Here is a 13,733-nt window from a genome sequence, read left to right as displayed (position 1 = left end):
ACTCATGAAATAACACATCATAGTTGATCCCGGTATCCGCCGGGAGAATTTGCAGCAAGTGTCTTTAAATAAAGAACTCCACAAATTGGAACTCCAATCTAGGATCTGTGGGCCGGAAAAAGCATTTAGCCTTCAAGTACTTTACTCTGGTAAGCCTCAAATAACGAATATTACAGTGTGGGGAGAAAATGTGTCTCACAGATGTAAAAATATTAAGGATAGAAAAATGTAACTGAATGTTTATTACCAGAGCATTATTTACAATCTAAACTGCAAAGACAACATGCCAGTCAATCAATTGTATCAACTGAGAACAATGAACATGTAGAGAGGTGATGTCATGGACTATCCAGACACATACAAGAGTGGTAATCCTTCCAATTCCAGTTGTCTAGAGGATGCGATTTCAAAATAAGACATTGATACATTTCAATTCTGTTCATCCCACCAATAACCAAACTTTTTCAAACATTAAGGTTTCTAGCAATAAGTATGATGGCAAGGCATTTGAAAAGAAATTCAGGAGTAGTTCTAGGTAGTCCTTACTTTCATTTTTGTAATGTGCTACAGTGTCAATGACCACAAAAGCTTGAATTGCAATAGTTGTATGTAATGAGTCAGATATTATGCCTTCGAGAAGAGTTCTCACATTTGTCACAATAGAATAAAACAATATAAAAACAATTAGATATTATTGAAAGTTCCACCACTAGCCAATTTTAAAATGTTTGCTTTCTCCTTACAGTTTTCCTGATCAAGTTGGAACCTAAAAGCACTAACACAGTTACTAAACATGCTTTCTTATAAAGGTACAGAAATAATAATAGAGTCAGTTTCAAGAAGGCAAGTCATCCTGCAATAGTCCAGTGGTCAAAGTTCAATAAAGTTCAATGAAGTCCAAAAAGATGTAGGATGTGGTCAGTGCCAAACACCTCTTCTAGTAGAACCGGTGTATAAACTGTTGACAGAGAGGAATAGCCAGGGCTAGATCAGCTCTATAGTAGAGACGCAAAGCCATTATCTGTGGAGTCCTGCTGGTCAGACTTGCGGGAGCTTTTGCTGGGGTTGGGCGTGGTTGAATACTTGGGTGGGTATCGGATAAAGAGACGGTCCTCCTCCTTCTTGATCCAACGTAGAAGCTTGGTTATTGCGTTAATGGCACGGGCCTTAGTCACCAACGGGCTGAAGCAAGTGTACAACTCAAATTTACTTGTGACCTTCAGAGAAATGGACAGAGCATGCAATTAGTTGACTTAGCAGGTCCATTTCAACTATTATTAATTGTCTATTCATTTAGGTATGGACTGTATACTGCAATTCAGCTCTTAGTTACCAATGTTCTACATCATGACAATAAACTAAACCTTAAATATATAAGTTTCAAATTCCTTGAAATTAATGTTGTGTTCCATTGAGCCGAAAGGTATGCAACATGAACGCTAGCAACAATCCATCATAGCTCAAATACTGCAATGTAAACTCTGGAACAGAATGCAAGTTTGTGAGACCCTAGCCTCCAGACTAAAACAAGCTTCAGTCAATAGACCTGCCCATAGTAACACTATGTGTATATTCCCTGTGGGCGTGACATACCCAGGCCAGCAGGGTTTCCCTCTCTGCCACGTGGTAGATGAGCTTGAGGGGCCGGGAGGAGCTGTGGATGCGACTGTGCATGTAACGGTACAGGTCCAGCAGCCGCATCCTCTCCTCCTCCGTGCTGTAGGGAGCCTCCATCTCTGGGCTGAAATCAACAGCACATCAAACGTCTTAAACAAGGGCAGGGCAAGACCTTAGACATTATGCAGTGTAAATATCGGTATACATCACAAAGAAATTGCCATAGAACAGTGTGTTTCGAAAAATAAAACATGTTTGCTTCTCCCACTTTGATCATGCTGCTCTAACGTGAGTCAGACTGTTAGCCTTTCAATAACTCAGTTTGCAAGACACAGCATTGCATGGTGAGTATTTATTTTCCCTGTTTTATTAGATTTTGGAAGTTGGTTCTCACTGGTACAGCTGGTCTAATAAGAAACCCAAAGATGGCAATCAAGATAATTAAGAAATAATTGAAGTCATGCTTCGCTTACAGTGAGAGATGATACTGATAAGATTGTATCACATGGATATCATGCACTTTCAATGCATATGATTCTGTAATGTTAATATGGCCATCATAAGCAATAGGCCTACTGGAGGCTGAATGTGATCTGACCTGCTGAGGCACATATTTTGATGTACTACACACCACAGGAGGTTGGTGGCATCTTAATTGGAGAGGACGGGCTCCTGGTAATGGCTGGAGTGTAATCAGTGGAATGGCATCAAATACCTAGAACATGGTTTCCATGGGTTTGATGCCATTCCATTCGCTTTGTTCCAGCCATTATTATGAGCCCTCCTCCCCTCAGCAGCCTCCTGTGCTACACATTTTTAATTTAATTTAACCTTTATTTAACTAGGCAATAAGAACAAATTCTTATTTTCAATGACGGCCTAGGAACAGTGGGTTAACTGCCTGTTCAGGGGCAGAACGACAGATTTGTACCTTGTCAGCTCGGGGATTCGAACTTGCAACCTTTTCAACTAGTCCAACGCTCTAACCACTAGGCTACCCTGCCGCCCCACATCTCCCCTTTGACATTACTTTTGAGTAATTATGTTTGTAGGCTAATCTTTCTGCGCATTAACACAGAAATGCAGAACCACTATTTAGTTAAAACATGCAAGAAAGTAGTAAAATGACAAAGACGTGAATAATTCATAATCATTCACTGGGTGAAGGTTATACAGGCACAATCAAAACATACCACCTACCTGGTGAACTGGGTGAGCTGCTTGTGGTTGTCTGGGACATCAAAGGGCTTGTACATGAAGTGCCTGAGGTCTGAGACACCCACCTGGCTCACGCTGTAGGAGTGGGCATTGGCAATGAGCCTCAGAGAGCTCTGAGCCAGCATGGCCAACTCTATCCTCCTCTTACACTCTGCCACCGCGTAAAAAGCCTCCTTATCCGTGGAGAGCAGCAGCAGACACACAGTGCATTCTGGGGGGTCCAGGTAGGAGATGTAGGCATAGAAGTAACAGTCAGGGTTAAAGAGAGGCAGGCAGATGGGAGTCCAGATCTCTCCAGCCTGGAAGGCAGAGGAGGCCCCAATGAGGTTGAGCAGCAGGTGGACATCAGCAGGCTCCAGCCTGGTGTCCTCAATCACCGTCTTCTCCTGGACAATGGTGAGCAGCTGGTTCTTGGCAATGAGGATGGAGAAGACCAGGTTTGGGGTGATGGCCTTCTGTAGGATCTGGCTGAGGGAGTCCCTGAGAGAGGAAGTCAGGGGCAAGCAGTGCACCGCTGCCAGCAGGAAGCTGGGGTCTGAGTCCACCAGGTTAAGGAGGCCATCCAGGATCTTCTCGGAGCCGGCCAGTAGTCGCCGCAGGTCATAGTTCTTCTTGTGTTCGAAGATGCGTGTGATGCTGGCCTGGGTGAGCATGCTGATGATCTGGTAGTAGACGTACAGCAGCTCAGCACGCAGCTGCTGCTCTGACTGACGGCTGCTTGACACAGACACCAGCACCAGAGGACCCTTCTGCATGAACACCACCGTGTGCCCGTCTGAGGGAAGAGTAGAGACACAGGGAAACATCATGATGTAAAGCTGTACAGAAGGAGCCAAGTATGATACAAAAACACCTATAGTAACTTATTGTCATAGTCAAGAATGTAAGGAAATTCTAGAAATGCTCACCTGAGTAGACAGAGCGGATCATGTTGTCACTACTCTGGACAAAGGACACCAGTGCCATCATGACTCCCATGGTGGACGACAGGGCCTCTTCACTGCCGTAGCGGGAGTAGATTGGTTTCCCTGCCTCACTCAGGACAAACACATGCTTCCTGTGCTGCCTCCAGCTCTCAGCCATCACGTCTTCATCACGGTAGGATGGGGGGGCCTCTGGGGCACCAGTCTCTGAAAGTGAAGAGGACATCCCCTTCACTCCCATATCTTGTTCCTCCAGTTTACCTCTGGCCAACATAGTGACCACAAACTCCCCTGAGTCGTCCTGCACATTCTCAGCTGAAGATGAAGCCTCTTCTGGCACAGTCTCTGGTTGACCACCTGAACTGTTATGATATTCTGTCTTATTGCACTCATCAGTCTCTTCATCTTTTACCTGGTCAGGAGCCGGTTCTAGTTCCTGGTCAGGGACCGGTTCTAGTTCCTGGACAGGGGCCGGTTCTAGTTCCTGGACAGGGGCCGGTTCTAGTTCCTGGACAGGGGCCGGTTCTAGTTCCTGATCAGTGGCCAGTTCTAGTTCCTGGGTCCCCTCCTCACCCATAGTATCTGATGGAGGTGGATTCTTAGGCTCCTCTAAAGTCACTTTGGTGCCGTCGTCTCCTCCCACTGGCACAGCAGGCTCAGCAACTGTGTGATTTTCAGAGGGCAGAGCAGAAGTGAGATCAGCAGAACCTGAAAATCAAACAAATGAACTCAGTAAAATAATTACAAACACTGCTGATCCCCCTACTTACTGAGTGGAGGCATGTCAAGATCAGCTGGATGTCATTAAAGATTAGCTATCTTTCATTATAGATTAGATATCACATGCTATTAGAAAGGCATTTCATTACCAGTTGACAGTGTGCAGTCAGAGGATGGATTCTCACTCTTTATCTCCTCCATCTCTCCCTTTTCTTGATTGTCATCTCTCTCCATGTTGACATCACAAACACTGTAAATCACAGAAAAGGAAGCATTCATTGGCATACTAGTCTTTCATTTGATATTCAGTTAACAGTAACAGACATACTACAACAGCACACCACTAGCGTTCGAGCCTCGCAGCTAGCCACAAACTGGTAATGCAAGTAACTAATGCCTAGATAGACGGACAAGCCTAAAATGGGTCATTATGGAGTGTCAAAGGACATACAGAGTAAACAAAAAATTAGGAATACCTTCCTAATATTGAGTTGCGCACCCCATTTGCCCTCAGAACAGCCTAAATTAGTCAGGGCATGGACTCTACAAGGTGTCAAAAGCGTTCCATAGGGATGCTGGCACATGTTGACTCCAATGCTTCCCACAGTTGTGTGAAGTTGGCTGGATGTCCTTCAGGTGGTGGACCATTCTTGATACACACAGGAAACTGTTGTGTGAAAAACCCAGCAGCGTTGCAGTTCTTGACACACTAAAACAGTGCGCCTGGCACCTACTAACATACCTGGTTCAAATGCACTTAAATATTTTGTCTTGCCAATTCACCCTCTGAATGGCACATATACACAATCCATGTCTCAAGCCTTAACCTGTCTCCTTCCCTTCATGTACACTGATGGAAGTGCATTGACACAGCATTGGTCAGTCTATGTCATGGTAAGTGCAGGTGTTCCTAATTTGTTGTACACGCAGTGTGTGTTTAGTTTTGGTAACAAACACTCACTGACTAGCATCTTGATCAGATTAAAGCCCCTGCAGTAGGAACATATTTAAGTAACGTTAGCCGTTTGTTACTGGCAACATTAGCTTTTTTTTTTACTAGGCTTTGAACTTCAACTTAATTTAACTAGCTAAATTGATTTCCTAAAACAGATGAAGCCAATATGCATCGCTATACAGACCAGAAAACATCACAGTTAACATTAGTTCTAAATTAAAATGCCTTTATCTAGCTAACTGGATTAATACGATTAGCAGGCAAAACAATTTTGGGCTAATGAGTTAACGTTACCTATCTAGCTATCTAACTAAAACTAAATGAAGTACCTAACTAGCTAGATGATTTAGATGTTATTGCAGGCTAAAGCTACCCTCACTACGTAACATCCAGGTAAATACATTCCAGTACTGTACTTCCCAACCCTCCAGTTTGCCGAACACAATAAAGCAGCCAGCTAGTTAACTATAGTAGCTTTAGCAAATACCTAACGTTATCAATGTAGCTACAATACTAACACAACTTGAAATAATGTAACAAACACATTTTACGTTTGACTATTCCGTTGTTAAATCATCGGGGGAAAGGTATAACTAACTGGTAAACAAGTTGTTTTTCCACTCACAACAGCACATCCATAATCCCAATGGTGACGGGATTCATTGTCCAATGGTAATTTAGATGGAGCAAGTAATAAACCAATGAGAGGAGAAACTCCCTCTCCCAGAGACAGGGTACGTTCCAGTGCGCTTTTTCGTTTTGTTTGTTGTTTGTTTACGATTCGTGCTGGTTGCCGTCAATGCGCAGCCATGTACAGACACGATTCCCTAAATCTAGACCAAAAAAAAAATACTTTCAGATTTGACACAGAGGATTCTATTCTCCCCAAAAAGGTAGCTAACTGTACCAAGAGCTAGCTATATGAGATACTGGTTATCTCATTATAATAGTACGGTTATTTGAATTGAAAAGTGTTTCGTGACATAACAGTAAAGCAAATATTATTGCATCTGTGACTGAACGTTTCCTCCTCAATCTGTTTGACGAATGGGGTGATTTGAAACAGTCAGCGCATCACTGGCTAGCTGTTACGCGTTTAGCCCCTGTTCATATAGCTAGCTATAGTAAACCTCAGTGGTTTAGACAGTTACTCGGCCTTGGTCATATTAACTAACGTTAGCTAGCTGGTTTAGATAAAATATGTTTTTTGACAAAGCATACATTTTGGGTGTTGTTTTATAAAATGGAAGAGCCCTGGGATTTCGAGTTTTTATCCCGCATTGTGGACGGGTTTGTTTCGTTTCTTTCCGAATTTGTTGACGACTGGCTGGCTAATGATATGAGAGTGTCAATATTCAAGATATTGTTTAGTTGGCTCGTTGTCAGTCTCATTGCCATCCATTTCGCTTGGAAATTTTACGGAAACACTGTGAACGATATGTATTACCGACAAGGTAAGTGCTAAACTAGATAGTTATTCATATTCGAATATTTGCCACCATCATCACGTTTAGTTCTATAACGTTAGTTAGCTATGTCTGAAAGGCATGCTGCCATGAAGTGCTAGCTAGCTAACTTGTATTGCTTTCTAACGTTTAGGTACTGGTGGAAAGAATGGAGGCACACCTGACACTGCACCTCACAGGAGCGGATGGTAGGTGTCCAAGCATCCATGTCTCCCTCCAGGTACCCCCAAATACTGACTGTTATTCTCCCCAGTCACTATACAGTCTCGTTTATAGGTGTGAACCTTTCCTTGTCTCATATCAGTGAATGGTTGTGATAATGTTTTCTATCTGTCAGGGAGAGTGCGGCAGGAGACAACCTCAAGACACATCGTGAGTGACAGACAGGACATAAATTGGACTACATACAATTTGCTCTCTGTCTTATCAGACAGGGTTGCTGAGTAGACACAGACTTGCTAATGTTGTGCCTTTTCAAATGGACTGGAGTTCATTGATGAGGTGGGCCTGTGGACGCTTCCTTTGAGCTGAAGAAGTTTCTCCTTGTTGGTTGTCATGAAGATATAACGATATAAACACCATGTAATATGCTAAAATATTCTCTCATATGCCATATCTTTTTTAATCTCATATCTTTTTAAATTTAGCTCCTCTGGCTCATGTACAATTGTACCTCCTTTTATTGGTGAGACATTCAAATATCCATCTGGCTACATATCCACTGATTGATATAGATTTACATGAAATGTTACTCTAATCTAGACAGAATCTGGAGAGACTCAACAACTGTATGCTGTGAGAGTTGTGGGTTGGTGTGACTGCAGTTATGTTCATAACATATTGTATGAGTAAGGAGCTGTTCAGAGAGATGGTTTCTGTTTTTATTTTTGCTGGAGCAAGGCTACATAGTAATCCATGAAGATTGCGCTGGAGCAAGGCTACTGTGGAGAGAGTGGTCAGAGATAGAGGTCTTACATCAAACAGCAGCTTTCCTCAAATTCATATTTCTTATTCTTTACAGCCTGATCCCTCAATGACTGTCTTTTGATTGTTATGAAAATATAAAACAGTGAAGACTGGGGTGTGTTCAGTTTGATTGAACATTTGCTACATTGTTTATCTGTTTGTACTAGATGACACGTTTCCCCAAAACGTTATTGAACAGATGCGGTAGGTTTGCTCTGTTTCGTGGGTCTGACAGGTTGATGCTTGAAGAAAGTGAGTGACGTATTTAAAGGTAAGCGGCCATGCCGACAGCCTTCCACAACCCAACCACTCCCTGTTTTTAACTGGCCATTTAGAACAGCACCGTTTCCATTTGATTGAATGTTGGAGTATGTTTTTTTTGTACTGAACGCAGCCCTGTCTTCTGATTGCTGTGAAAATATTAAACAGTGAAGGCCAATAATGCTTTTTATTGTCTCAAGTACAGGTTGGTACCTGTAGCAGTCCAATGGAGTAGACACATTGATTGTACATTTTATGTTATGGTCTTGTGCAGTTGATTGGTACATAAATAATTTTGTTTCAAATTCTAATTTCCTAATGTTATTTTTTTTCATTGTCTAAAACTATGTCTAGCACACAACTTAGTCCAGCAGATAGGTGACATAAAATGGAAGAATTATGATAGAAGTATCAAACTTGGTACACTAATACTAGATACTTTAAGGAACATTTTGTTTTTTGCAGCCCGGGGAGCTTGTCAGTCAACCATGGTGGCTATTTTTAATAAAATGGCTACCTGTTAGAAGAAAATAGAGTAAAATCATTCCAAACAATATCAAAATAACGAATTTATCTACCCACTATATTACCCCAGATATAGACAAATCTGATCGTAAAGTACTCTTAAGACCTTAATAAGGGTCATATTGAGGTCACTTTGACCATAGTCCAGCAGCTATGTGAAAAAATGATAGAGCCACCCAATTTCACACATTGCTACGGCATGTCTAAACAACTATTTTTGTAGTGCCATCGCAGATTTGGTTTTTCATTTTTTCTCTGGCCAAGCAAGGCATTTTTGTATGGAGATCAATGAGTGTCGAATTTGGTGAACAAAATTCACCACTGAGTATAATAGGTTAAATCTGCAATGGCACTATAGCTAGACATCTTTGTTTAGACTTTTACTATGTGTAAATACTGAAAGGTCTCATAATGGGTTACCTGTCTCTCTCTGCTGGACATAATGCATTCCTATGCAGTTTTATCTAAAGTGATGTGTACAGGGCAGGTTTCCTGTCTTTTTAAATGTTTTAATTGACAAAACATATCATTGCAATCAGTAGACTTCAGGGAACACTCATGACTTTCTAGAGTGTTTACATGTACAACTATTGGAATTAGTCATGGAAAAATTCATTTGACATGTTTTCACCACAAGTTTAAAGGATAAGTATATATGGCGTTTGTGAGCCATTTTGTGTTTTCCAGACCCTCTCAAACATTTGAAACCATCATTGGGCTGTCAGTACCATTTAATTTTATGGCCACATGTCCAAGTGAATCCTGTCCAATATGGCCCCATGCAGCTGGTTATTGGTCATATGGGAAATGGCAGCCAGGGGGGTATTGGACCAAATCTAATGGCACTATAGCCAAGAATAATGTAGACATGCCCCAGCTGTGAAATTTCTTGGCTCTATCAACAAGTTCAAAATGTTTTCCCATAGTCATTGGACTATGGTCAAAATGACCTCAATACGACCCCCTTGAAGGTCTTAAGAGTATGTTATTGTCTATGTTATTTGTGGGGTTTATTTAGTGGGTAGATAACATTACAAAGTCATTTACATATTATTTGGAATGACTTTACCCTATTTTCATCTAATAGGAAATCAGAATGGCAGCCATTTTATTAGACTGCATCCAATCTTCAAAAATGTTCCTTAAGGTATCTAGTATTAGTGTACTATGTCTGATACTTGTATCATTAATTGGAACATTCCTGGGTATATTTGGTTATCCGCCTGACTAACTGCTCTGTACAGAAACAATCTCTTCACAAATAACACAAAAGTACACTATTTACTGTATTTATTCTTATCATAGACATAACTGACTGCTGCTTTTTAAATTAAACATGGATCTCCAAAAGGGCTTGCTGGAAAGAATATCATGGGCATGGTCAGCTTTGAAAAGCTGCGCTCTAAATATACTCAGTCTGCTCTGTATGGATTCATACTGAAATGTGTAATTGACAGCTTTCATACCCTTGTCTTCATCAACGACCAGACACAACTATGGGGATTGGTGGGATGAGCAGCATGTGCACATCCATCACATTGGTACCTGTTAACCCTGGTAGGAGCAGCCGCTGCCCACCAGACAGGCGTGAAAAGAAGGTGAAGGAATCATTGTTGACGAGGAAGCCATCAGGGTCGAGCCCCTGTGCTCGTGCTTCTTTGCCAAGCCCCGCGTCTGTGACTGCCCCTGCTGCCTCAGTTGGCCCGTCCTGACCATCGGTCCCACCACTCAGGAACAGGGGGCCCTTCGGAGGGAGCTCCATGTCTGCCAGCTCAAGCCCTACTCTCAGGGCCAGCTCCTGGTTCCGCCCACCACGCCCCTTGCCTGTCAACTGCACAGTGGGCTCTCCCCCAGCCAGCAGACAGGTGGCTCCCCAGCCCTCCCCACGCCCCTCACCAAGCACCTGCATAGCACGGCACAAGTCCCAGCTTTCCACGCCTGTCTCGGGCCCCAGCTTCAGAATCTCAGCAGGCAACTCAGGAGGAGGCTCGTCACGGGAGCAGGCAAAGCGAGCCAGTAGACCATAAAGGCGAGAGACAGACTGTACGTTCCCGCACACCCCTGGCGACAGCACAACTGGACGGAATCCGAGCTCCCGCGCACGTCTCCCTGCACATTCCAGAGCAATGCTATTGGAGCCAATCACAGCATTGAGAACATGTGCCGCCCTGTCTGACTGCTCTCCAGACTCCTCCCATCGGGGAGCTGAGCGTCCAAGCACCTCTTTCACCGAGACAGGGAGAGAGGAGGACAGCCCGTAACGTTCAAGGATCGACCAAATCTCCTCAGGCCACACCTCAGTCCACACTGTGGGGCCACTGGCTATCAAGTCCAGGGGATCTCCAATTACGTCAGACAGAACCAGGGCCACCACCTGTTATAAAATGTTAACAGGAACATTTTATTTGGCCAAATACAACCAGAATGTAAAGCTAATGTGCAAGAAGTTCAGGTCTTTGGGTAAACGTTCTATAATGAGCTAGTACAGTTGTGCTCTTACCTGAGCAGGGTGAGCGCAGTGTGCAAGTCCTCCTCCTTTCAAAATTGACAGGGCACGGCGTACAGAGTTAAGCTCCTGAATGGTGGCACCAGCACCAGCCAGTCTACGTGTAACATCCTGTTTCTCTTGAAGAGAGATTGGTGGGACTGGTGCAGGCAAGAGTGCAGACCCTCCTCCTACACACACACACAAGGTATGTACATATTTATGGACAACCTGTAGCTTCAGTGATTCAAATTGAGTAATGACTAGTTTGTGTGACATAGTTACATGATTTAATAGTTTGGTATCAGTTTACCTGAGATGAGTACAAGCAACATGTCATTCTCTGTTAGTGTGCTGACCAGCTCCTTGATACATTCGGCTGCCCTCTGGGCATCAGCATCTGGCAGGTTGTGTTTAGCTCCCTCCATCACTGTGATGCGACTTCCATCCTTCAACAACATCTGGCTGAGGTGGAAGTAAAACAAATTAAGACTTAATTGACCAAGCAAACCCATCCCACCCACAAACAATCTGGTTCTAGTGTGAGTTGCTTACTCTTTCCCATGCTGCCGTATTGTCTCCTGAATGCCGTGTGGCACACTGATCACTCCTCTCACCAAGTGGTCCCCCACTATCCTCTCTGCCTCAGCAGCCATGCCCAGCACAGCTTTGCCAAAGCCTACCAGGTGAAGGTTGTTCTTTAGCGTGAAGCTGCGTCCATTCACTAGGAGGGTGTCTCCTGTACGCTCCAGACCCCGCCGCATCACAATGTCTGGTTGCACAGCTTCGATAGCCGAAGCAAACACCTCCCGTGCTCGCATGTCCAGTGACATTCTGCAAACTATGGCTCGCCTCACCCCCACAGGGGCCAGTAAAGATAAAGGCCGATACAGGGACACAACACAAGCCATCAGGCTGTCCTTGCAGGGAACACCTAGCGGACAGGAGAGAAAAGGCAAAAACCATGTTTCTCGATCACAGGATGTACTGTAAATTATGACCACCCCCTTTGCTGTTTCTGCTGTTATGATTTTACTGCTCATTTACCAAAAGGAGTACACCCAAGAGAATCCAGATAGGTCAACTAGTAGGTCAACTTTGTCACTTGCCTTGAGATGCCCACCAAACATGTTGGATAACCCCATAGTCTCTGCATTTAGTTGACAAGTCATTGACTGAATCCTAAAGAGGTTGCCTACCTGTACACCGGGTATGGTGAACCTCTGAATTTCCTCTGTGCTCCGTGTGCGAGCTGTGTATTGCAGAGTCGGGATTAGCACTAAGACAGTGTGGCAAAATCTGGACAGAGCTCAACTCAAGTTGAATGTGTACCCTATGTGTAATGATTGACTCAAGCCTGACCATAGGGCAGGAAAAGTGGGCAGTCTGCGTGTTTGTCTTTTTAGATGTACAAATCAGCTACTACCCAGGGTCAAAACACACAGCAGTATTCAATTTGAGCAACTAGGTATTAAAAATATTGACTGGAATGAGGATAGATCCACCTTGTGGCAGGGTGGATGAGTGCTGAATAGTCAAACCTCACTCACATACAGCTAACTGCCAAAATAAAGGAAACACCAACATAACATTTCTTAATAGGGTGTTGGGCCACCACAAGCCACCAGAACAGCTTCAATGCGCCTTGGCAGATTCTACAAGTGTCTGGAACTCTATTGGAGGGATGCGGCACCATTCTTCCATAAGAAATTCCATCATTTGGTGTTTTGTTGACGCTGGAAACCGCTGTCTTAGCGCCGCTCCAGAATCTCCCATAATTGGGTTGAGATCTGGTGACTTGACACACACATACATACATATATACATGCATACATCCTTTAAACCTGATTTATGTTTATTTTGAGACCACCCTTAAAGTAAATTATGGGAAACTGGACATGTTTTTGTTTGTTATACATTACCCTAAGCATGGGATGTTAATTGCTTAATTAACTAATGCAAACCACACCTGTGTGGAAGCACCTGCTTTCAATATACTTTGTATCCCTCATTAACTCAAGTGTTTCATTTATTTTGGCTATTACTTGTACGTCACTAACGTCAAGATGGGAAGCACAGTACACAATTTGTTTTCCATGTGCTTATCACCTGTCGTTGGCTAGGCTATCACCTGCAAGCTGGTAATGTGATGGTTAGGCAAATGTCTCAATGACAACTACCACCACTAAAAAACAAGACATTTCTAGGTAGCCATTTAAACCATGTTCTCTGAGCTACACGTTTTCAGTGTATCTGAAAATGATTGGATAGGTATTGTGGGAATACCCCACCCTGCCCTCTGATTGGATATGTGGTTTCTGTTGCAAATCGTTTTGCAATCGGCGTAATGAATACACCCCAGGGCTAGGGGTCGATTTACATAACCCAATGACTTCAAACTCACCTGCATTGTTACTTCGGTTACTCTGTCTTGACAGTCAGAGCACGTATTATTGTATGACTGATAAGTAGTTACAATTTTTGTAAATGTGAGAATTTCTCTGCTCCTTTTTTGTCTGTATCCAAAAGCGTTATGATTGCGTCTTCCTTGTTTATAGTATGTGCTCTAATGGTTGTGTGCAAAACATGAACTGACT

The 13,733-nt window shown here is 43.3% G+C and overlaps 3 protein-coding genes across 12 annotated transcripts; 1 reads left to right on the top strand and 2 right to left on the bottom strand.

Annotated features, from left to right (window-relative positions):
- Nucleotides 1–221: 221 nt before the first annotated feature.
- Nucleotides 222–6,153, bottom strand: LOC112247310 (vacuolar fusion protein MON1 homolog B). 7 transcript variants are annotated; one of them, XM_024416033.2, is made up of 6 exons: nucleotides 6,059–6,153; nucleotides 4,628–4,728; nucleotides 3,744–4,466; nucleotides 2,818–3,610; nucleotides 1,594–1,741; nucleotides 222–1,217 (listed from the first exon to the last, which is right to left on the bottom strand). In XM_024416033.2, exons 1-6 carry the CDS (start codon nucleotides 6,094–6,096, stop codon nucleotides 996–998), a joined length of 2,025 nt encoding a protein of 674 aa, XP_024271801.1. In that variant the 5' UTR covers nucleotides 6,097–6,153; the 3' UTR covers nucleotides 222–995. The 7 variants fall into 7 exon arrangements, with proteins under 7 accessions (XP_024271801.1, XP_024271802.1, XP_024271803.1 ...); XM_024416034.2 differs by having other exon boundaries at nucleotides 3,744–4,421; XM_024416035.2 differs by having other exon boundaries at nucleotides 5,985–6,119.
- Nucleotides 6,154–6,295: 142 nt separating this feature from the next.
- On the top strand, nucleotides 6,296–8,437 carry LOC112247316 (T-cell leukemia translocation-altered gene protein homolog). Of its 2 annotated transcripts, none has more exons than XM_024416050.2 (3): nucleotides 6,296–6,887; nucleotides 7,033–7,119; nucleotides 7,237–8,437. In XM_024416050.2, exons 1-2 carry the CDS (start codon nucleotides 6,677–6,679, stop codon nucleotides 7,089–7,091), a joined length of 270 nt encoding a protein of 89 aa, XP_024271818.1. In that variant the 5' UTR covers nucleotides 6,296–6,676; the 3' UTR covers nucleotides 7,092–7,119; nucleotides 7,237–8,437. The 2 variants fall into 2 exon arrangements, with proteins under 2 accessions (XP_024271818.1, XP_024271817.1); XM_024416049.2 differs by having other exon boundaries at nucleotides 6,300–6,887; nucleotides 7,033–7,087.
- A 1,489-nt stretch (nucleotides 8,438–9,926) lies between these two features.
- Nucleotides 9,927–13,694, bottom strand: glyctk (glycerate kinase). 3 transcript variants are annotated; one of them, XM_024416041.2, is made up of 6 exons: nucleotides 13,541–13,691; nucleotides 12,336–12,388; nucleotides 11,692–12,070; nucleotides 11,450–11,601; nucleotides 11,152–11,327; nucleotides 9,927–11,025 (listed from the first exon to the last, which is right to left on the bottom strand). In XM_024416041.2, the coding sequence occupies exons 3-6, from the start codon at nucleotides 12,045–12,047 to the stop codon at nucleotides 10,129–10,131; spliced, it is 1,581 nt and encodes a 526-aa protein (XP_024271809.1). In that variant the 5' UTR covers nucleotides 12,048–12,070; nucleotides 12,336–12,388; nucleotides 13,541–13,691; the 3' UTR covers nucleotides 9,927–10,128. The 3 variants fall into 3 exon arrangements, with proteins under 3 accessions (XP_024271809.1, XP_024271808.1, XP_024271807.1); XM_024416040.2 differs by lacking the exon at nucleotides 12,336–12,388 and having other exon boundaries at nucleotides 13,541–13,694; XM_024416039.2 differs by lacking the exon at nucleotides 13,541–13,691 and having other exon boundaries at nucleotides 12,336–12,746.
- Between the last annotated feature and the right edge of the window lie 39 nt (nucleotides 13,695–13,733).

This window comes from Oncorhynchus tshawytscha, linkage group LG02 (genome assembly GCF_018296145.1).
Source record: "Oncorhynchus tshawytscha isolate Ot180627B linkage group LG02, Otsh_v2.0, whole genome shotgun sequence".
Classification (NCBI taxonomy): Eukaryota; Metazoa; Chordata; class Actinopteri; order Salmoniformes; family Salmonidae; genus Oncorhynchus; species Oncorhynchus tshawytscha.
Note: the sequence above shows the minus strand (reverse complement) of the source record. Positions and strands in the feature narration are given on the sequence as shown.